Source organism: Drosophila hydei, unplaced genomic scaffold, assembly GCF_003285905.1.
Source record: "Drosophila hydei strain 15085-1641.00,03,60 unplaced genomic scaffold, DhydRS2 tig00000060-arrow-pilon, whole genome shotgun sequence".
NCBI lineage: Eukaryota > Metazoa > Arthropoda > Insecta > Diptera > Drosophilidae > Drosophila > Drosophila hydei.
The window spans coordinates 8641098-8664098 of record NW_022045656.1 but is presented as its reverse complement, the minus strand read 5'-3'; the positions used below and the strand labels follow the sequence as shown (position 1 = coordinate 8664098).

General features: G+C 36.6%; 2 protein-coding genes and 2 long non-coding RNA genes across 4 annotated transcripts in view; 2 read left to right on the top strand and 2 right to left on the bottom strand.

Annotated features, from left to right (window-relative positions):
* Positions 1-1196: 1196 nt before the first annotated feature.
* Positions 1197-1740, bottom strand: LOC111602560. The gene is made up of 2 exons (XR_002751624.2): positions 1405-1740; positions 1197-1351 (listed from the first exon to the last, which is right to left on the bottom strand). It is a non-coding gene; the product is annotated as an uncharacterized LOC111602560 (long non-coding RNA).
* Positions 1741-1873: 133 nt separating this feature from the next.
* On the top strand, positions 1874-6851 carry LOC111602559 (alkyldihydroxyacetonephosphate synthase). The gene is made up of 5 exons (XM_023319715.2): positions 1874-2523; positions 2619-2705; positions 3820-5008; positions 6128-6232; positions 6288-6851. The coding sequence occupies exons 1-5, from the start codon at positions 2405-2407 to the stop codon at positions 6687-6689; spliced, it is 1902 nt and encodes a 633-aa protein (XP_023175483.1). The 5' UTR covers positions 1874-2404; the 3' UTR covers positions 6690-6851.
* Positions 6852-10321: 3470 nt separating this feature from the next.
* Positions 10322-23001, top strand: part of LOC111602543 (KN motif and ankyrin repeat domain-containing protein 1) — a 35216-nt gene continuing 22536 nt past the window's right edge. Inside the window, exons 1-2 of the mRNA XM_023319677.2 lie at positions 10322-10533; positions 12524-12968. Coding sequence (XP_023175445.2) covers positions 12967-12968 — 2 coding nt within the window. The 5' untranslated portion in view covers positions 10322-10533; positions 12524-12966. The remainder of the gene's footprint in view (positions 10534-12523; positions 12969-23001) is intronic.
* Positions 19683-21044, bottom strand: LOC111602544. Its single transcript, XR_002751623.2, has 4 exons — positions 20896-21044; positions 20795-20836; positions 19895-20741; positions 19683-19830 (listed from the first exon to the last, which is right to left on the bottom strand). It is a non-coding gene; the product is annotated as an uncharacterized LOC111602544 (long non-coding RNA).

The following is a 23001-nucleotide window of genomic DNA, read 5'->3' as shown; positions in this document are numbered from 1 at the left end:
TTATACAAACCGCGTCCACTTTTCGTTTCGTGTGGCCTCTGACGAATTTACACTTTAAACAATTGAAAAAATTGTACAGCGATGTGTAAATAAGCGCATAATAAACATTGTTGTTGTTGTTTGTGTTGTTGGCTTTTGAAAGAGGCAAAAAAATGTACTAACTAATCGCGACGACAAGATGGTAAAATGCATTTGGCTTTTAGGGTCTCAGTTTCGTTTTTCAACTCGTGCGCTGCAGTTGAGATTTGAATAAAAGTCCGTTAAATATTTGAAATTGATTTATTGAAAATCGCTCCATTTGGATATTGGATTAAGTGAATTTCGTAAAGCATAACATGTACGTGTTGTTATAATATAAATAAAATTTAAGTTAAATAAATTTAAAGTAAAATAAATAAATAAAAATAAAGTATAAATAGAAAAAAAAATTTTTTTTTAAAATTTATAATGATGAAAAGACATGAATTGGTAAACTATTGTTAAGTATACCGAATAAAATTTACGAATTTACTAAAAATAATATTGAAAAAAATATATAAAACTCAGTATAAAAAATAAATTATAAAAAAAAACAAAATAAATAAAAATAGTAAGAAAAAATGTTTCCAATTTCAAATAAACTATTTATAAGAACTAAATATGCTCTTAACAATTACTTGTTTATTATCCATTATTAACACGCAATTGAAGCAATTTTAATAATTATTCTCTAATGAGGACAATAGCTGTCAAATACAATATCAGTTACAATACATATATCTATATACGGAATGTCAATTTGAATTTTCAATTAACATGCAGCTGCTACATTTCTCTCACAATAAATTAGTTATGCGCTCAGCCTATTTAAAGTTTGAACTGAGCCGACAGCCCGATAATGCATAATTTAAACCACCTGTCGCCATGCTTTATTTCCATTGACGTAACCGGTACGCATGAAATATGAGTCACTTCAAGAGCACACCCCCGGTCACCAGCTGCCACCCCCTCCTGTATGACGTGCAAGAACCACCCCTTGGCGAGAGCCAACAAAACGTTTTTAAGAGAGCAGACAAAATGAGGGAGAGAAACGGTTTTGGATTGCCGGTTATATTTTTATTGTGAGTTGCACAAAGTTAATTTTTTCTAGTGTTACATTTTCTTTTAGTATTTGTCATATGCCATTTTCAATGTCTAGATTTTTTCTTATTTTGATGTTCAAACTTGTTTCGTTGGGCGACCTCTTCCCGGCCAGGCATTCTTAATATTGTCCTGACAAATTTTTGGTATAAATCCAGCTTTTAAAAGGAGAATTCACACTTTTGATAGTGAAGTCCATTGTTCTGTTTCTCATATATCGTATTTTGTGTTTCTGAAACGAAGTTAATCAAATATATAAATAAAATAAATCTTTAGTCTATCAACCTGAATGAATTTCAGTGCCTGGTTACTATTGGTGCTTATTACGTGTCCTGGTCGTCGGCTCAGCTTATTCTTTTTTGCTTTTGGTTTTAGATTTGCTCTTACTACGGTTCTTCTTCACCTCAGTTTCGGCCATTTTAGGAGAAGGTGCCAGCGAAACTTCCGGAACTTCAATAACAGTCTCCACTTCTTTTGCAACGGGACTAGTCCGCTTCTTAGACGAGCTGCGCTTTTTACCAGGCATGATTAAACACTTTATTGAAAAAATAACACGAGACGAAAAATCACATAAATTTAGAAATAAAAAAAATAAAAAATTAGACAGGCCAAATGGAGTGTAGCTCACACAATTTTGTAATGATGTGAACTTATGGCAGCTGTTGAGCACTCCAAAGGATTTGTGCTTCGAAAATTCCATGGATTGCTAAACTTTGTAAATTTTGTGATTTTCATTTTTTGTAATCCGAAAAGTTTGACAATATTTTCAGTTTCGTTGTGTAGTCGCAACCGTTTGGATAACCGATTCGCTCTGCCCCATCCCCCAGACATTGTGCGTGCCCTGGGGGCTGCTCTCTCTTCAGCTCTCTCTCGCTCTCTGACATCGTGGGCAGCGCTCTCTCTATCTCTCACTCTCTTATTGGGAATGACAGTCGTGGTCGAGATACCGAAACCAAAGCGCGTGCAGCAGCTGCCGCATAGTGCTTTCTTCTTTTTTAGTGGAATTTCTATTTTAATTTAGTTTTTAGTCATTTGCTAAGTACGTGCAAATATTAGACTAGAATTGTACTAACTGAAGGCACAACAATTAGCCAACCAATAGCAAATTTAATGTGGCCGCACCTCGTCTGCGTTTACATAGCAGGCCCTGTTATTCTGAAATAAAAACAAATTATCGATTTTTGCGCTCAGCGACGAGCTGACAACGGGCTGTGCAATAATTAAATATTAGTCGCAATCACAATCGCCATCGTAAACAATCCCAACAGAGACACTACACAGCGAGATGGCAGCCAAGCGCAATACGGTAACCACACAAATACCGGAGACCCCGCCGGAGGGCACGTCCCTGGCGCTGGATACACGGCTCTCCCGCCACGTGGAGAGCGTAATACCCAAGAAGCGGTAAGTGTACATACATGCATATATGTATGTGTGTACATTTGACATCTATTTGCAGTTGCCATTCTAATTTCTGTTGTTGTTGTTCCTCACTCTAGCCAGGAGGCGCTCAAGTGGTACGGCTGGGGCTACAATGACTCGCAGTTCTACGGACAGCAGGGCATCATCTGTTTTAAAGGCGACAAGTACGTATCGTCCATGAGTCATATTTTAATTTAATTAATAGCCTCAAGATTCTGCAATAATACGGCTCATCTTCGAGTCTCTCTCGCTAGTTTGAACCGGTGGAAGCTCAGCATTAAATAATGCTTCTGCTATGGTAGGGCCTGCAGTAATTTATACTTTGCGAGAAGCAGGCAATGTGACTTGTGTTGAAAGTCTATATGACTACTTTATATAGTACTTTGATCTGATTTAACAAGTATTTTTAGCAAGAGAAGTTAAGACTGTAAACTTAGCTATATTTTTAGCAATTCTGGTTCTATGTCAGCTGCCATCTGATCTGATAATAGTATTAAAAATTCTGAATAATCTTTAAAAAAATGTTCAAATTAATATAATTTAATTTTGTACTATATAATATAGTTATTTTAAAGTGAATTATTGCGCCATGGTCTCTACAATTTTTAATTTAATTTTGATAAAATATTTATTTAATTTAATTTTAATAAAATATTTATATTACATATATAGAACTCAATTTCATATCTAAAAAATATCTTGATAAATATTTGATCTTCAATTTAATTTTAATAAAATATTATTTATTATTTCAAGTCTTTAAGCGTGGCTTAAGATTCTGTTCGAATCTTCTAAGTTAGATCGGGAAATCTATTAAAATGTATATTTTTAATGTGAATAGAATTATTAAATTAATTATATAATAGAATATACAAAATTCCTATACCATTATATTGTGTGCGTTCTTATTAGAAGTAGATGGAACTATACATACAAAGATCAGCTGCTACTAAGAATATTGAAAAGGTCTTACAAACGAAGTCTTATAAGAACTGTCGCTCAATTTGAACTCTGTGTACAAATATCAGTTTCTGCTTAAGTAACGCAGTCTTATAAACGAAGTCTCATAAAGCGATGTAAATTCTCATTAGAACTTGTACTCCAGTTGGAACCCTACACACAAAGAAAAATACAAATGCATTCAAAAATTCGTATTGCTGTGCACAATTTCTTTAAGCTTTATATTCAAAAATTTATATTATTTGTAAAACATCTTCAAGTTCATTCTTCAACATTTATTTCATATATTAAACAACTTTCTTTTCAATCATAATTCAGATACCCACTGTCTGGCTGTGAATTGCCCAACTTTACGAAATGGGTGAGAAGTAAATTCGATCTGGACGTCGATCACAACAATGCCTATCCCCAGCTGCCGCCCACGTACCCGAAGCCCGTGCAGAATGCGCCCTTTCTCAACGAGCTGCGCGGCTGCACCAAGGTGGATCACTCTCAGGAGGGCGTGGATCGCTTGGTGCGAAGTCATGGCCAGACGCTGAACGATATCTACAGTCTGTGGCATAACAAATTTGAGCGCATACCGGATTTGGTGGTGTGGCCGCGCTGCCACGACGAGGTGGTGCAGCTCGTGCAACTGGCTCATAAGCACAATGTCATGCTATTGCCCTTCGGAGGCGGGACAAGTGTATCCGGTGCCGTCAGCTGTCCGCAGAAGGAGCAGCGCATGATTTGTGTGCTGGACACGTCGCAGATGAATCGCATGCTGTGGCTCAATCGTGAGAATCTGACCGTTTGCTTCGAGTCGGGCATAGTGGGGCAGGATCTGGAGCGAGTGCTGCGCGAGCAACATCTCACAGTCGGCCACGAGCCGGACTCGTATGAGTTCAGTACGCTGGGCGGCTGGGTGGCTACGCGCGCGTCCGGCATGAAGAAGAACGTCTATGGCAACATTGAGGATCTGGTGGTGCGCGTACGCATGGTGACGCCCACGGGCACCCTGGAGCGAGAGTGCAGTGCGCCGCGTGTTAGCTGCGGCCCGGACTTCAACCACATCATACTCGGCTCCGAGGGCACGCTGGGCGTCATTACCGAGGTCGTACTCAAGGTGCGTCCACTGCCGCCGGTGCAGCGTTACGGCTCCCTGGTGTTTCCCGACTTCGAGCAGGGTGTGCTCTTTATGCGCGAGGTAGCCAGGCGTCGCTGCCAGCCCGCCTCGGTGCGTCTCATGGACAACGAGCAGTTCCTATTTGGCCAGGCGCTCAAGCCCGAAAAGAGCTGGCTGGCCAGCTGCCTGGACGCGATCAAGCAGCGCTATGTAACGGTGTGGAAGGGCATTGATCTGACGCACATATGCGCTGCCACGCTGCTCTTCGAGGGTGAGCAGAAAGATGTGCAGCGCCAGGAGGCGATCATCTATGAAATCGCCGCACGCTACAAGGGATTTCCGGCAGGTGGTCAGAACGGGGAGCGCGGCTACTTATTCACCTTTGTCATTGCCTACATTAGGGTGAGTAGTTCACTATATACTATATACAGCATTTGATATGTATGTGTTACTGAAAGTAAAAGTAGATAGAATTTTCGGTACATCCGAAGTGATCTTGAATGTATTTATGTATTTATTTGCTCTAACAATTAGCGCTTGGCAAGCAAATAGCCCATGGAACAAGTATTTCACTTTTATATGTGTACATATATAGGCAACTTCGATCTTTTCCACAACAATATTATTAGGTGCCGCCTTTCTTTGGCGTAAATATTATGAAATGCTTAAAAATGTTTGTTGTCATTAATATTTTGTGTCTATAAAGTCTGCGAAATGTGTGCGCTTTGAATCTACATGTTATATTTATTGTATATTTTGTATATATTAAAGGTTTATGGTTCTACGCTTTAACAAATGATTTCGTATATGTGAAGTTTTAGGGAATTTTTAGGTATTTGTTTGGTTTTTCTTGGCTTTACTTGAAATTTGAAAAGTGAATGGTTTTTATTGAATTCTATATCGCAGACAGCAAATGGAGTTTCGCACTTCCAAGAGGCCTCGATTTTGAATAGTCCCATTTGATTGATATGAATATAAAATTTAAAAAAAATTAAAATTGAAATGTTAAAATATTCATTTAATATTTCTAATATTGATTGAATATAAAAAATTTAAAATTTAAATGTTTAAATATTTTTTTAATATTTGTTTATTTATTATTTACGTTTTTTTGATTTTTATTTTTTTTTATTTATTAATTTATTATTTTTTATTTATTTATTTTATTTTTATTTTATTTATTGTTTCTAAAACTTATATTCTTTATTATTCAATTTCTTCGTATTGTTTATTTACTATTAATTTATTTTCTATTTTAGTTTTTTAATGTTTTTATCTATAATTTATATATAATTAAATAACGATTTATTTATTATTTATTTATTGTTTATTTGGTATTTTATGATTTATTTTATTTTGATTTCTATTTACTTATTTTTATATATAATTTGAAGTAGAATAATCCAATAAATCAATAATCCAAGAATAACAAATTGTCCAAAAATTAGCATTCGTAGATACTTCTTTTTATACCTTTTTAAATCAATTATATATATATATATATTTCTCTATTTTTTGCAGGACTTTGCACTACACCAGGGCATTGTGGCTGAATCATTTGAAACGTCTGTACCCTGGGATCGTTGCAGCATGCTGTGTCGCTGTGTGAAGCAGCGCGTTGTCTCGGTTAGTAGAACATTCCAGCTCCTTAAGTACGATTTCTATTCCACTGTGCTTGCAGGAGTGTGCCAGGCACAATATTTCGCACTACACCATCTCGGCGCGGGTGACACAGACGTACGATGCGGGTGCGTGCGTGTACTTCTACTTTGGTTTCCGTTACTTGAACATACCCAATCCGGTGGAGGTATTCGAGGCCATTGAGCACAGTGCACGCGAGGAGATCTTGACCTGCGGTGGCTCCCTGTCACACCATCATGGTGTGGGCAAGATACGCAGTCATTGGTATCGCAATGCGGTCACTGAGACGGGCAGCGCGCTCTACAGCGCCGCTAAAAAGCATCTGGATCCACGGAACATCTTTGCGGCAGGCAATCTGCTGCCAGCGCAGCTGGAGAAACCAACACAGAATTCAACAGAAGCAGCGACGGCGACTGCGACTGCCCTGAAAGCCAAACTTTAGAGTAACATTCTAGATATCTATATTCACGTACATATAGAAATACTAGTCTAAATCTCACAACAAAAACCTTCAAAACATTTCTAGCTGCTTTAAACCATTTGCATTTCGTTTGCAATTTTAGTCGGGCTCACTTTTGTATGGGTGTTACATTTTTGATAAATAAATGGAATATTTGTATAACGAAAAGTCGTCGTTTTGGCACATGCCTGGGGGGGTCTAGCCTTGACAGTTTGCAGATAACTAGAGTTAGCATTGATCCTGGCTCCATTGGCTGTTGGTGGCCCTTGTCTGCCGCTAAACCACAAAGGGCAACAGACTGAAAGACTCGACGGAGACGTCGGTGTCAGTGTCGCGGCATGTGCGTTAGCCTTGAGGCCATGGCTCTATGACTAGCTGTAGGGCACTTGATGCTAGTGGACCTTTTGAGAACTGACTCTGTCTTTTGGAGCTGCCTTGGAGCAGATGTAGTGAGGTATGAAATGCATATTTAAATAACAATTCAATTTTTAAAAAACATTTTGCTTACGAGGTACAAAAAATACATTAGGTGCACGAGCTCACGAAATTCATTTGAAAATATTATTTTATAAAATCTATATTTGATTTTACATATATACAAATTATATAACTTAAATACAGCTGTAACATTAATTTTAAAAATATCTATCATTTGGATTAAAATACACATTTTTGAGGTAAATTAAGTAATACATTTTTACCAAAAATAGAATTTATCATTTGCCATATTTGATGAATGCAAAATTATGGTAAAAAAATTTAATTAAAATTTTTACATTTTTATTTTGAAAATAATGAAATCAAAAATTAGTTGTAAGACTACAGCAACCTTTCTCGATTTTATACCAAAGGCATTCATAGAGTAATTTCAATTGATTTCATAGCGTAATAACAAGTTCTATGAGCTGCAGCTTTTCATATTTTTATTTTTTTTGACAACTTTTTTTTTCTAGATTTCTATTTTCGGCACGTGCTGACCATTAAAATATTTTGGTTTACGAAATCAATTACTCAACATTTTCTATTTACATTAATCAATTATGCTCTTCTTTCTCTATTTCAAATGGCAAAAAAGGTTCACGTATTTCTAAATTTATATCTAAAAATATGTTGAATGAAATTGAATGAATATAAAAATTAAACTACGAAGCGCACGCACTTCAAATTAATTAAATAATATTTTACATATGCTTCAATCAAATTAGTTTATTCTATGCACCTATCTTATACCAACACATTTAGCTTTAGTCCAGAAGGATTTACAGTGTAGCGCCCTGCTGAGTGCATGCAATCGAAGTGAAGCGCTAACTCCAATTGCAAATCCAACTTGAATCCAATCTGAATGTGTGCTGTGCGTGCCTAGACCAATATCAAGCCAACTGACCGTCTGATCGTCTGATCGTCTGATTTTCTGAACGTCTCATCTGATCATTGCGCTGTCATTTGCGGTTTGCCTTTGCTTAGGCTGTGCAGCGCCTGTCTGCAGCGTCGTCGTTGCGATCGTTTGGGCCCAGAGATCAAATGTCATCAAGTTGTCAACTTCGTTAGCTTGCCAATGGCATCAACAACGGCTTGCAAATCTCTTTTGGCCAGCTCCTTGTGCTCGTTAATAGGCGAATGGGGCGCATAGGAATAGGAATGAGACGCATGCGCAGCCGGCAGCTGCTTATTGATGGTCGGAGTGTCTTGTCTTGTTACCGTGCCAATGCCAAATGTTAGTTACTCCCCAAAAGACTTTCAACACGCACACACTCACACACCCATACATACATACATGTGGCAGGCACGCATGCCAGGCCTATAAATAAAGATTAAAATCGGAGAAGTGTGCAAAGCTTAAGTCTGGTCTCTCTAAGCTGTTTAAGTTTTTCTTTTTATTTATTTCCTCTTTTTTTGAGTGCCAGCCTCAGAAAATTGTCAGCAATTAACCCTTGGGTCAGTCGCCAGTGCTCGTAGCCGCTGAGTCTCTTGCTTTCGCTCTCCGGCAGCGCCTGCAGTCCTGTGATTTATGCCACAAAGTGCCTTCAAGTCAAACACAATCAAGCTGGCAAATTTATGGCACAGTCCAAATCGCTGTTGCAGTCCTGCGCAGAGGCACGTCTGCCAGGTCTACCCTGGAGATACGTATTCATTCATATGCTCATAATGGCCATTCACATCGTGCACTGTCACATTACTCAGCCTCCGGTTTGTTCTGGTTTCATTTTTGTTTGCTTTTGACGAACATCTCTCCGAAGCCTTGAACTACAGCGCTGCGTGCAGCACACTTAGCGCTAAGGATTTGCCTACCTGTTCTCTGGCTTAAGCAAATTAACATAGGTGAGCTAGAAGTCGAACCTTATAGCTGTAATCGAAAACTCATTTATACCTGTGACAGTTGTTGGGGTGAAAGAATATTAGTTTGTAAAATGCTAGTTTTGTTTATCCAAATTTTAAGATATCAGAGTTGTCATAAATATTTTCGCTAAGAGGAAATATGAAAGAATTAGAATTAAATAAATATAATATTAATTATGAGGACTTAAAAAACTTCTTAATATCACATTCAATTAAAGTCTTCAGTGTAATTTTTTTTATTATTTTTATTTTCTAATATATATATGATATATACTAGATATTTTGCTGAATATTTTGTTAGTTAGCATTTTTAATTGAAATCAGGCCATAAAATGGATGCCATAAAGTTTTAACTCATCTGTTTAAGCTAAATGTTAGAGCTGCGCAAAAGCTAAAAGCAGCTGCTGCAATATAATAATATTTAATTTGAAAACTGTTTTTATGCACATCTGAAGTATAAACTGGGCCTTAATGTGCTAAAGTAGTTAACATTATATGCCCTTCATTTATTTTAATATTTATGTACAAATATCTTACATTTAATTTTTTTATAAAAAATTTTTGCTTGCTTAAGAAAAAATGTAAAAGAAATTCTGATTTCATTAAATCTTAAGTAGTAAAAATTATAAAAATAATCATAATTTGTATAAGAACATTTCTGTATCAGCAAAAACACTTTAATAAATTCTTTGCTTCATACTTCGCCTAATATTTTCGCACAGTGTATTCTGGCTTACGTTCCGTTTCACACGGCGCATGCGCAGGCAAACGGGGCAACAACAACAAGTTAGTTAACCCATTGAAGCCTAAACTACTACCACATACATATGCATATGTACGTTCGACAACTGCGCTGCTGCGGCTGGCAGCGTCGCCGTCGCGACGACAGCGCGCGCCCAAGCTGCGGCTGCGGCTCAGTTGCTGTAGCACCTGGCGCTCAGTTGTGGGCAGCGCGGCGAGCTAACAACAACGGCAAACAAAACACAAACGCAAAGGCAAAAGCAGTCGCAATCGCAATCGCGACGTGCTCAGAATTTTGTTATTATTTCCATTTTTTTCGATGAGTTAGAACTCAATGTAGAGTTCAATTGGGTGCGAGAGAAAGAGTGCGCGTACGCAAGGTAGAGAGAGAGTCGAGAATTTAAGGAGCCCACAGAGCGAGAGAGAGCGCGCAAGTGAGGGAGTGTGTGCATACGTGTGTGTGTGTGTGTGTCTGAGATCAAGATCTACTACAGGCAGCAGCTAGCTGCAGCTTCTCATCGCCTGGCTGCAGCAGTTACGATTCGTGCGCGGCGCTTGCAACATCAAATTGTTTTTCGGTTTCCGTTTCGGCTTCCATTTGTTGTGTTGTGCTGTGCTGTGCTGTGTTGTGTGTGTGTGGGAAAAAATGCAACAAATATGTGTGTCCATTAGTTGTAAACGTTTTGGCGCTTGTAATTGGCGGCAGCTGCTTTTGTTTTGCCTTTAAGAGCAACCAACAGTGAAACAGGTGCGTCGACGCATGAAAACCTCCCAAAAAAATACAAAAATTAAATCAAATAAAATTGAAACGAAAACCAACCCAAATATCCATTACAAATGTAGCTATAAAACGAGTTGAGCTTAAGATAAAAAATAGTAAAAAAAATGAATCTAAAAGCAATTAAATCATTAAAAATGCATTATAAACAACAACTCAAGGGAAATTCTCAGATCCACGTTCGGCTAGTGGTCGAACAGTCAGTCAGAACACCTGCCATGACTGGTAGAAAATTTACCAACCATGTGCATGCATCTTGAAGATGCTGCTTACTTCTGTCTGATCTACCCCTAGAGCGTAGCTTCGACCTGTTCCGCACTGACTCATTCTAGCGATTCGCACTAAAAACGTACCCACGCCATTTTAAAGTGTTTTATATCATATGCTTTTTAGACTTTTACGACCAGCCCGTAAAGCCAAAAAGTCACTAACTCATACTCATACTCGATGATGTTTCGAGGCATTGGACTTGGCTTAAAAGAATTACCCGAATTGGCCAGCACAGCTGAGCCAACACCAACGCAAAATACTTGATTCTTAGTGTTTCGGCTTATGGTTTCATTGTGTGGGCTCAATTTGCCTGGCTAACTCAATGGCCAGAACGGCCAAGCGATGGCTAAATGTTCGTTAATCAAATGCCATGATATGAGTGTAAACTTTTAATTGTTGTAATTGAAAAATAGTTGGCACAGTTCCACTGCGTGTGGGCGGAAAGATTAAGGCACTTAATGGAGCTCAGTTGCGTCTAACTAGAAGTTGAAGGCAATAAAGACTCTTAGAACTTCTTGCTTTAACAGTATACTATTTCTTCTAATTAAATTTTTTTTGTTTTCTAATTATATTTTGCAGTTTTATTTCTTCTTGTTTTTATACATTCTAATTTTAAAGTTTTTATCAAACACCAGTATAATTTATAGAATACATAAATATTTTATGAGCTCATAAAACTTGAAAATATTTTGGTTTGCTTTGTATTTTGTTTCAGATATTTTAAGAAAATTATTTTTTTTTTTAGTTTTTGTGATTCAAATGCTTTAAATTCAAAGTTTCTTAAAAATTAACACGATTCACAAATATTTTTTGCCGGATTAGTTGAACCATTTGTCATCGAGATTGGGAATATATTAAAATTTTTATGTTGATATTAAAAGCTCATAAAACTCTGACGATATTCTTTAAAAATTTAAAAAATTCTATTTTGGGCAGAAATTTTAATCTTTAATAAGATTTAAGAGATAAATGAATTTATTAAATATTTATTTAGCAAATAAAAAAATCGATAAGCCGATCAGAAATATATATTTTTTTAAAGGCTTCGTTGTATTAGGCCAAAATTCTGATATTTGGCTATAGCTTCTATATAACATGAGCTTCCAGCTATTGTAAATTTAATAGATATGAATTTTAGTTGGTTTAAAAAACAAATTAATTACATTAGATATGGAAACTTAGACTTATGACTCGAAATCTGAAATGATTTTTAGTTATTTTGAAAAACTTTTAAGTATAACTTATTAAATTACAAATTTCTTGTAATCTGTTATGCAATCTTATATCAAAATTAATATGTAAACGAATTCTAAATATAAGAATATTTTAGTATTCATTTGAAGTGAAAAATTAAATTCTTATATACAAAAAATTGAATATGTATTTCATTTTTTAGTGAATGCGTAAATATGTTTTATAGTAGTAGGATTATTATTATTATAATTATAATTACTCTAACTCAATGGGATCTCTGAGTATAACATATCCAACTGCAATGTCTGATGCATGACTTTATTATTGATTCATGCTCACGTCTTTGGCCATAGTTTGAGTAATTTATCTAATGGATACTTGAACTGCTCATCAAGTTGACATAAAACAAATGTTAGGCTTAAAGCTGCCTGCTCAGCATAACGAAACATGAACAGCAATAATCACAACAATCACTATAACAACTTTACATTTGCAGTGAACTACAACGACAGCCACAACAAAAAAAACAACAGCAATAGCAGCAGCAGCAGCAGCAGCTGAAGGCAAATGCATTCAAGGTGCGCTTAATTAACATGCAACTGGCAACTGGTAACTGGCAAGCAGCAGCAACGGCAACGACAGGCTAACGACAACAGCACGTCAGAGAGTGCAATCGAAGTTATCAAAAGAAACTAAAATTGCCGGTAGGCAGCAACATAAGCAACAGCAGCAACATCAACAAAACTTCGCCAATCAGTCAAAGGCTAAAGATGAGTTGTGCAGCTGTGCTTAGGCTTTGCCCTGTAGCTGCTAATTAAAGCGCGCAACAGCAACAATTGCAACATCGATAGCAACAGCAACGACAGTATCAGCGACAATAGCAACACTAACAACTGGCAATAGCAACAGCAGCACGGCAACTTCAACAGCAACAGCAACATGTAAGTAGCAACATGGCATTTGACTTTCTTTCAGGCTGCCTTCAGCAGCAGCAATTGTTGACTTTCTAAGCCAGTTGCCAATTTGGTGCAATGGCAGGCAGCTGTTTTGGCAACAACAACTAGCAACTGGCAACTGGCAACTGGTAATGGCCATTGCCAGTTGTTCATTGTCGCTTAGCTCCCGACAATTGTTTGGGGAACCACGGCGACTGGGTCGCGTGTTTGACACAAATGCCGCGCATAGTTTTGAAGGCGGTTCGGAGCAACTGCGCCTTATGGTCAAAACCAGCAAAGAGCTTAAAAAAGTGTATATGTATACATGTATCAGCAGATACTGCTTCCTGCGCTGATTGCATTTTAATAAGCCTGCCGCGTATCTCAAAGATACTTTTGCGGCCTGGCAAAATGTTGCATGTTTGCTTAAGTAGCCACAAAAAATAATAAGCTGAAGGCGGCACGCAAACAATGTGCAGACAAAATGCGGCTGTCGGGGGCTTCGGATCGCGTGCCAATGCCCATACCATGGGTCACAATGGGTTAAGCTGCCACATAAAGTGTGTTGAAGTTGCAAAAAAGAAGAAAAGAGCAAAATAAATTATTAGCTAATTCTGTTGAGTTTTTATTTGAAAGACAGGAAGACAAGCTGGATATAGGGTATTTGCCTAAGATTAAATTTGTATCTTATATGATATAGTAGAGAATAGTTTAAGATATGTAATTAAATTGCAATTTTGTACAAATCCCTAAAAACGTCACTAAACAATTTTAAAAAAAATATTAAAATAAATAAATTTTTTTTTAAATTTATTTGTTTACTTTTATATATATATATTTGTAATATATCTTAAGATTTTTTTCGAACATTTTTTATGTTTTTAAAATTTGTTGTATAACTTTTTAAATGTTTTTTTTTGTAATATATTTTTATTTTTCAAATTGATTGTGAAGTTTTTACAGCTTAATTTATATATAATTTAATCCAAAAAATATCGTACCTAATATATATATAAAAGCACTTAAATTTCTTTACTGATACGGTCCCCTTCATAAAGTGTTTCTTGCGCCATTCAGGTAAATGCTTTGAAAGTAAAACCGTTTTTTTATATTTTTGGAATGATTTTCATTATTTTCATGTCTGACCCACTGTAACTCACATTTCATACTATTGAATGGCGGCAACTACTTTGATGCAAAGATCGCGGGCTTCAGTTTCGACTTGGAGTATTGGTTTTTTATACTCAGTTATTTGGCAATTTGTCCGATCGCACATTACGGGTAAAAGAGCCTTTTGTTATTGTTGTTGCTGGCATAGTTTTCAAAGAGTATCTTTTATGAGCTGTGCACATTGCCTGAGTTGCTCAGCTTTTAATAGGCTTAAAGTGGTTGAGCAATCGATGCAGCGGCGACTCTCGACTGAGTAGTCGTTCGCTTATCCATCAGGCTATTTGCCACGCCTCGCACAACTGAATTAACAAACAATAATACCGACTCTGCTGACCCTCATGCAGGAGTCTTGCCTCAACTGAACTTGGCTCACAAATAAACATATAAACAGCTACAAAATTATAAACAAGCGGCCAGTAAGCGTTCGACAGTGCCAAAGGCCATAATAATAAAATTAAATAAAAACACCACTGAAAAAACAACAAACGTTGAGTTTAATGTGAACAAATTTGTGCGCTAGTCAAGCCATTACAACAACAATTATTGCTGCAGTGTTGCTACTGCCGCTTTTTATGCTGTTCTCGGGGTCGCTTAACATTTTTTTTAGTGTCAGTCATTAGCCAAAATATGAACGGCAAAGCAACGGCTACACGTACAGAGCAGACTAGACTTGAAATTAGTAAAGTAACATATTTATGCAGGTAAAGCGGGCGCGCATTAACATATGATGAATTCATATTTGAAGTCTATATATTATAGTTTATATTGATATAGAAATAGTTAAGCATTTGAAGTTCCGGCTTGAAGTTGGCATTCCAGTTCTCAATCCAATTTTACGAGACTGCAAAGACTGGCTTAGAAGTGAAGCCAGCTAAAGCCTTAACAGAAAACTAATATTTTATATCCATAATATTTTTATTTTGTTGACATATTATAAATAATATGCATTTCATAAAACTGAAAGTATTTAGAATTTGGTTAATAATAACAAAGCGATGTTTCGTGCAGAGTTACACAAGTTTAAATCATAATAAAACTTAGAAATATAATTTTAATATCAATTAAATTAACTTAATTAAATATAAATAATAAATAGTTGTTAAGCTTTAAAAAGAATCTTCATTACTATATAATTGAAATAATAATTCATTTGTATTTATTTCGAATTTCATATAATTTTCTTTTGTTTTTTGAAATTGTAAAAATCAGCTGAAAAACGCAGTTCTTAAATTGAAATTAAAATAATATAAATTTAGAATTTTATTCCAAGTGATTTAAATAGCTAAGTTTATGCTAATTTTGTTGTTGAAGGCAAAGCTAAGCAAATTAAAATAAGCTAAAGATGAGCAAGAATGTTGTTTATGTCGATATATTTTATGTATTCAAAATACAAAAATGAATATCGTAAACATGTTCGCTAAGAGCTGATGGGTGCTTAGTTATGCAGCCTCATGTGTTGGAGGAGCTTATCTAAATGCACACGTTTTTCTAATCAATTAAATGAAATCTGAGCCGGGCCAAAAACGCATTGTGCGGTTTTCTAATATCTCAGCCACAAGTTCCACAAAACGAGGCAACAACAAGCGCTAAAGTTGCGCGAGTCGTGTCAAAAAATTGCTTTGTATTTTATTATAGTTTTTTTTTCGATGCTTTGTATTTTTCGTTTTCTTATTTTCGATTTTTGTTGCTGCATTGTTTGAGCGATTTGTTTGAATTTTGCCGACGATTGGAAACTTGGAACTTGGGAGATGTCTCGCCGTTGCCTGGGTCCGAAGGGGTCCGTCCGATAGGTCTGCGCGTTGAGTCTGTGTGGCTTGGCTCGGTCTGGCTTGGCATTTTATCCAGTCACGCTGCAAGTTATTTGCGTCGTGCCCAAGAAGTGCTCGGTTCTCTGTTATTATGCCAGCCGGTTCCATCATCAGTGCCATCGTGAGGAATAACGCTTGCCTCTGCAGTTCTGGCCCTGGTAACTCGAGCTTTCATTTTGATTTATGCAGTTGGCAACACAAATTGTTGCGCTTGGGTGTATTGGTTTAGCCAAGTTGTTTGTATATATATAGGAACGTTTTTTAAAAATTCTGCTTAATGTTGTTGACGATGAACTTTCTTATCTTTTTAGATTGAATTGATGCCTTGACATCATATGAAAAGTCTTTTGTAGTGTATTTGAGCTTCGGTTACTTTTCAATTGCTCCATTTTTTTTTGCATTTCTGGCTGATTTAGTTTTGTATGTTTATATGATATGAAATCCACTTGATGCTGCACTTGTTGAATTTTGATATGTTGTGGGAAAGTCGTTAAATGGGTTCCCAATTATTCTTGAGTTGCAAATATTTGTGGCAGCTGCTTGCTGCTGTTGCAGGGCCATCAGAATATGCCAAAATGTATGCTGAAATATTGATGCTCATTTCGTATGCAGCAGCTGTCTGAGATTGTGGTTTTTTTTCGAAATATATATCTCTGCCCCTTGCTTTTGCCATGTTTTGAGGCAGCAATTTGCACGTAATTTAAGTCGAGTTTTTATTTTGAATGAATGAATGAAATCGACGTAGCCTTGGAGACAACTTCCGCTGTTTGGCTGCGAGTGAGTGCCAATTGCGAGAGTCACTTGTCGACGCGTTGTCTATTGTGTAGATATGACGGAATAGCACTCCAGTCATCAGCTTAATGTCCAATTATAATTTGTAGACTGAAGGCTGTGGCCCATTGTCGTGAAATTCGCTCAAAGTAATGAGCACTCGTAACCATAATGGCATAATTATAGGGCCTGCAGGCGCGATTTCAAGTGTTGAGCCAAAAAATACTTCCATTTCGCCTGCGGCTCAATTCGTGTTGCGGTCAAGTGTCTGATGATTATGTACAAACTGTTTGTATGCACTTTAAGGCTGTAGCGTTGAGAGTAGAAGTATCTATTACAACACTTTAGATATATTGAAAAGTTAAGAGCTTTTAGGGAACTTGCTCAGTTTGAAGAGCTCAGATATTTAATCATAGGGCATTGATATCACGTGTAACAATCCCTTTGTCCTACGCCTCTGTGTGAAACAGGTTTTCGCACTAACTGCGAACTGTCAACAAGGTTCTACGTATTCACAACTCATTATTTACACTCCACATAGTTGCTATTTTTGGGCTATCGAATTTCAGTTCTGTCTGTGTTGCTCTCACTGCCTCGTTTGCATATGACACAAATACGATTTCCAGATTCCATAGCACCGCTTGTATCTTATGACCAAAGTCGGCTGGCGTTTAAAATATTTACAAGTTGTCACCATTTCGGGGCGATTCGTTTGGCCTCCAAATATTTGCATATAAATATTTTTATTTATCTGCGGCCTTTAGAAACGTTCCACCTGCTCAATAAGCCGAGCTTAAGCAAAGCTGGCCAATTGCGCAGCAGCAGAAAAATAACAAAAAGCAAAAATCAATTTCAACTCGGAAATTGTTTTGAGTCAACTTATTTTTTTTTGTGATTTGCTTTTGTTTATGCCCTCACGACTGGCCAGTAAAAAAGTGGCCAGATATAACGAAAAAGGAAGCAAAACACATTTTGTGCAGTCGACGTCATCGACTGCGGCCACTCACAATTGAAATTTGCGACTTACTTTCACCGATGTGCATTTGAAATTTGAAATTTGAAATTCAATTACGAAACCCAATACGCCCAGGTCTTAAAAGTCGCTTCAACTTATCGCTGGCGGGCAATCAATGCAAAGAGCGTAAATGTTTATTAATTGGCGGCAACGGGCAAAGCTGAATGCAACATTGGCAAACGGGTGGCGTCGACTAAAGAGTTATCCAGTATTTGATACCCAGTATATGCTGAGTATATATGAAACTCTTGTTAAGAAAGTATATTAATTTTGAGGAGTGTTAGCCAAAGACTTATATTTTAAACGATCATAGAAATATAGTTAAGGAATTGTAGAAGCTTTAAGAACTCTCACAAATTCGATAACTTTTTCAGCATATATTTTATATAAGTATTAAAAGAAATTTATAAATTTGTAGACATTTTAGAACTATTTGTGCAATATGAAAATATTTAAAAAAAATATATATACGTATTTTATATATAACACCAATCAATATTTAGCAGCCTTACGAACTTTAAGACTCTTCTCAACTCACATTTCGTTAACATGTCAACTTTTCATTTATAGCACTAACTTGACTTACAAATACCCTGTATAAGCCAAGTCAGTTATCTAAATTGTCAACATGTTCGAAATCGATTAATTAGCAAAAAACTCATTGCGAATATAAAAACATTACTGATTACATGCAACATGCATCATGCATCATCTATTAACGCTTTGATGGGAACTAGTTATAAAATTCGCAGAAAGATAGAGAGAGAGAGGTGGAAGTCAAGCGAGGAGCTGTTGAAGGTAACTATATGCAATACATGTGCCTAATGAAGCGGCGTCATCGCATCACCAGCTGTGACATATGCAAATTGCGTATACGCCCCTTGGCTTTAAATGCTAGCCAAATGTCGACTCAGTGTAACAGCATTTAGTTCAGCTTTGTTGCTGCCTGTAATCAGCGTGCAAATTGTTTGTGCAATGATGCAATAAGCGGATTTGTCTCTGATTTACAGTCCAGATACGTGCAATTGAACTGGCAGCGGATCGGTCATTGCGATAATTGACAAATAGCCGAGCCGAACCGAGCTGAGCTGAGCTGGCAATTGTTTTGCGAATGTGGGTGGGCAGGTCGCGAGTTGATCTTGCCAGAGATGATAAAGCTTTAGAGTTGCTCACCTTTTCTAGCCTAGTCACACAGCCAGCGCCTTGTTCCACAGCCGATTGTAATCAACTTGAATACTATATTTATGCCGCCTGCCCCACGGCTGTCGCAGCCTGGCATTGCAGCGAGTATATCATAATTTACGACTTGCAAGGCAGCCAGGCAGACACAGGCAGGCGTCAGGCTTCAGCGCACGCGTGTATTCTGTTTTCGATTATGCGCCTCATGGCATTTGGCAGTCATAAGTTTGCGATTGGGTCGCCGGCCTTGATGGCAGCCGCCTTTGGCGTTTGTATCTTGTGCTTGCATCTTGTATCTTGTATCTCGCTGGCCGCCGTTTGCTGACCACATGGGGCGGCAGCAGGAAATTTGTTAGACTGCCATAAACAGCGCCGAAACGTATAAATTATGATTGCAACGGGCCGCGACTAGACGCTTATCGATTCGCATAAAGCGGGCATAAATGAACAAAAAAAAAAAACAAGATACAAAAAGCAAATCCAAGCTCTTTGGGCTAGCCAGCGAAAGTGTTGAATGATGTTCTAGCAAAACGTTTTCAACAGCAGCCCAGCGGCTAAAAACAATTTCCTTTAATTAATTTTCTACAACGATGCGAGTTGCTGTCTCGTCTAGACGCAACACACGACAGACAACTCGAAATACTTCACACGCCGACGCTCGAACCGTGTGACAGGTGCTGATTGAAATGACCCCAAAAAGCGGGACGTCGCTCAAAGTGGAAATCAAGATGGAGTTGCCTTTCACACTTGCGCGGAAAACAAGCATAAATACTGTGAATACAAACAAGTTAAATGCCTGAAAAACTCTTAATAAGACAAGAAATTTCAATTCACTTTATTCCAATAGCCGAGACATGCGCTTTACAATTCAATTCATTCACTACGCTTAGGAGAACAAATCTTTTACTGCGTCGACAGCATCGTTCTATAAAATATATATAATTATATACAAATATAATATATAATATTTATGTTATATGCACACTTACAAAGGTATCCTTGATGCTGTCCCAAAGGTCACCTTTGGCTACGTCCACATTGACAGCCAAAAGGATAGCAGTCAAAATTAATAAACCATTGTAATTCATATTGAAATTGTGTTCTGCTTTTATTTTCTTTGAGAAATATTTTGATGATGCAGATGCTGCTGGTATTATACGACTGTCGTCTTATCTGGCCTGTGTATAAATAAATAGCTTTACAGACGCAATGAGGCTGATAAGACTTAATTTGCCAAAAAAATAAGCAATTTGTGTTTGTAATTTAACGAATGTTAAATGCCCTGAATGTAGCTAATGCAACTGCTGAGGACTTAAGTTATAAAGGGAAGACCTTTCGTATGCCTCTAGGATTTAAATATAATTTTTAAAATAATATATTTACATAAGCAATCATTTATGGAAGCTAAATCTGTCAATTATTATTTTAAATAATTTTTCATAAATGTCAAACACAATTTCAATATGTAATTTATCAAGTCCATGCTCTACGTCTAGTCGCAAATGCTGCTGCAGTGTATCTAATACTTGTTGATTCCAAACTTGACTCCAGCATTCTTGTCTTCTATTTCCATTAGCGGACAAAGCAGAGTACATAAAAGCAATTGCCATAAATGTGCTTTACATATATGAGTATATATATATTTAATCAGCTTAATAAGTTGCTTCCATCATAAACAATTTTGTTCAGGTTGGGTATGCGCGACTGCAATATTTACATTTTTTATTTAGCTTAGAGTTTCTACATATTCATAAGTTCAAATCATTTTTAAATTATTCACAAAAATTATTAATATTTTTAATGCTGGCTAAAGAAATTATCGGCGAATATTTTATCCTAGAAAGAAGATGTTTTTATCTACTAAATAAATATAGAAAGTTGTGACTTACAATAGCTTTTCCCATCTCTTCGACTTCTTTACCAGATTTTTCCTATATTAAACAGTTTTCTTAACATTTTTAATGGACTTTTGTTTGTAAATTCTACTTACAACTTGAGCGCCAATATCGTCTATCCAATTTGCATGAATTTGAACCATATTAATGGCCAAGAGTAGAGCTATTAATGCTAAAAAGCTGAGGCAGTTCATCTTAAACTCAAATGTTGCTTTTTCTGCTACTGCTGCAATCGAACTGAAAAGATTTTAAGATCTGCGACTTTTATATGCGACGTAGTTGAAGCTATATACAGGTATAGATTATCATGGGGTTTTCCAGTCAGTGCATAAAGTTATATGAAAGAATGTTGCACTCGGATGGAGCTGACTGTCAAATACCTGCCCAATATTTAAACAGTAGTTTATTTTAAAATTTCTTAAAGTTTCTTTTACGGTTATATATGCCTAGTGTAATTTATACAAATTTAATTTTGGTATCTTCAGCTGCTTCTAGTTGCAAAAGTCTCTTTGATATTTTATTTCCTTGCTTTATACCTACAGTTTTTATTAAATATTCCTGAACATCTTATATATATATATTCAATATATATATTTAATTTTACTTATAATCATTTTATTATCTTTTCGCCGCGAACGAGTATTATGCAGTTAGCTGCGCTCGACTGCAATGTTCTGATTAGTCTTGGCAGCAGACGACTCTAATTTCTGAAAATTAAAAATCTTGCCATTTCTGCATAATTGCTGGGTATTTCCAAACAGCAAGTGATTAGAAAAGCAGTTGATTATTACTTAAATTAATTCTAATAAAAATGACATCGTGTCTAAATATATTTGCTCGTTAAGAACTTTTTCAATATGCCAATCAATAAGTTGACAATTACTGGACAACTTTATTAAAGCCCCAATCTCAGGTTCAAGCAAAACAGTAGTCCGCTGCTCAGCGGGGCTTCGGTGGAAAAAACGTCGAGTCGCACAAGTTGTAAAATTTAAACAGAAAAAAAGATTAAAATGACAAACGTTATAAAAGCCGATCCACGCCGGCGGTCAAACAGGCACATAAAAAACAGGCAAAAGTAAAAAAAAATTAATGAGTTCCAAGCAAGGCGGCAACAATTTAAACAATACAAAATTACATTATCCACAACACATCAATAAAACATTTTCTTGTTGAATTTCATTGAGCCGGGCTCGAGTGCGGGAGAACTGGGGAGAATCGAGCCGAGACTCGAAGAGGCCCCAGGCACCGGCAGCTATCATGGCAAAAAATCGATTGGGTGTGACGCATAAATAATTGCAGCCATTTATTTAAACATTTACTGCGGTGTCCGCAATGAGATTTCCATGTGCAGAAATATCTAACGCATAATTAAAAGCCGTGAAGACAACAGCAAAACTTGTTTATGAAATCATAGATACATAAACCGAAAATACGCTACGATATATGAATGCGAATTATAACCGGCTCACTTATCGCTCGCAATCGGGTTTTTATTTTTATTTTTTTTGTTTGCTTTTAATTTTTATCTGCCAATAAGTCGAAGCTAATTTGTATCTACGCCTCGGCCCGAGGGTCGCGACAATTAATAAGCAACCAAGTTTCATGGAGCATGAAATTTTGCTGTTAGCTCATTAACAGTTCGGCGAACCAACTTAAAATTTCAAGCATTTTAATATATTCCGACGTGCTTCCATCGAACACATTAACATAAATTTATAAACAAACCCATAAATCAATATGCAACTAACTAAAACATTTGCCTTCAATAATAAAGAAATAAACACAATTTCATGGAATAGTTGATGTTCAATAGACGCCAAGCTGATAACCGCTCTGACATGGAAATCTATCTATTAAAAGGCGGCAATTGTGTAAATAGCCACCCATAATGAACCATTCATTGATAATTATAATTACGGCTATAGGCAAACATTTTATTTTCATTTACAATTTGAACAAGTAATTGACATAGCTGACGCTTTGTCAGGCGACACAGATAGAGGGTGCCTTAGTGTTTCAGTTATGGAAATTTATAAAAAGAAGTTTGAAGATTAATGTCTCTATTAAAATAATTTGGCATACTTATAGTAGTTTAATCTAAGAAAAAATTCCAACCATTTATTTCTCTGTTTAATACAAATACTTTCTTATAGACTCAAGCACTTAAAGCCTACCCCAATTTTTACATGTTTTCTATCATC

Excerpts from the sequence above, each read along its gene's own strand:
- LOC111602559 (XM_023319715.2), top strand. The coding sequence starts at position 2,405 with ATGGCAGCCAAGCGCAATACGGTAACCACACAAATACCGGAGACCCCG. Across the intron at positions 2,524-2,618 it reads AGCGTAATACCCAAGAAGCG|CCAGGAGGCGCTCAAGTGGT; the intron begins GTAAGTGTACAT and ends TCCTCACTCTAG. Across the intron at positions 5,009-6,127 it reads TTGTCATTGCCTACATTAGG|GACTTTGCACTACACCAGGG; the intron begins GTGAGTAGTTCA and ends TATTTTTTGCAG.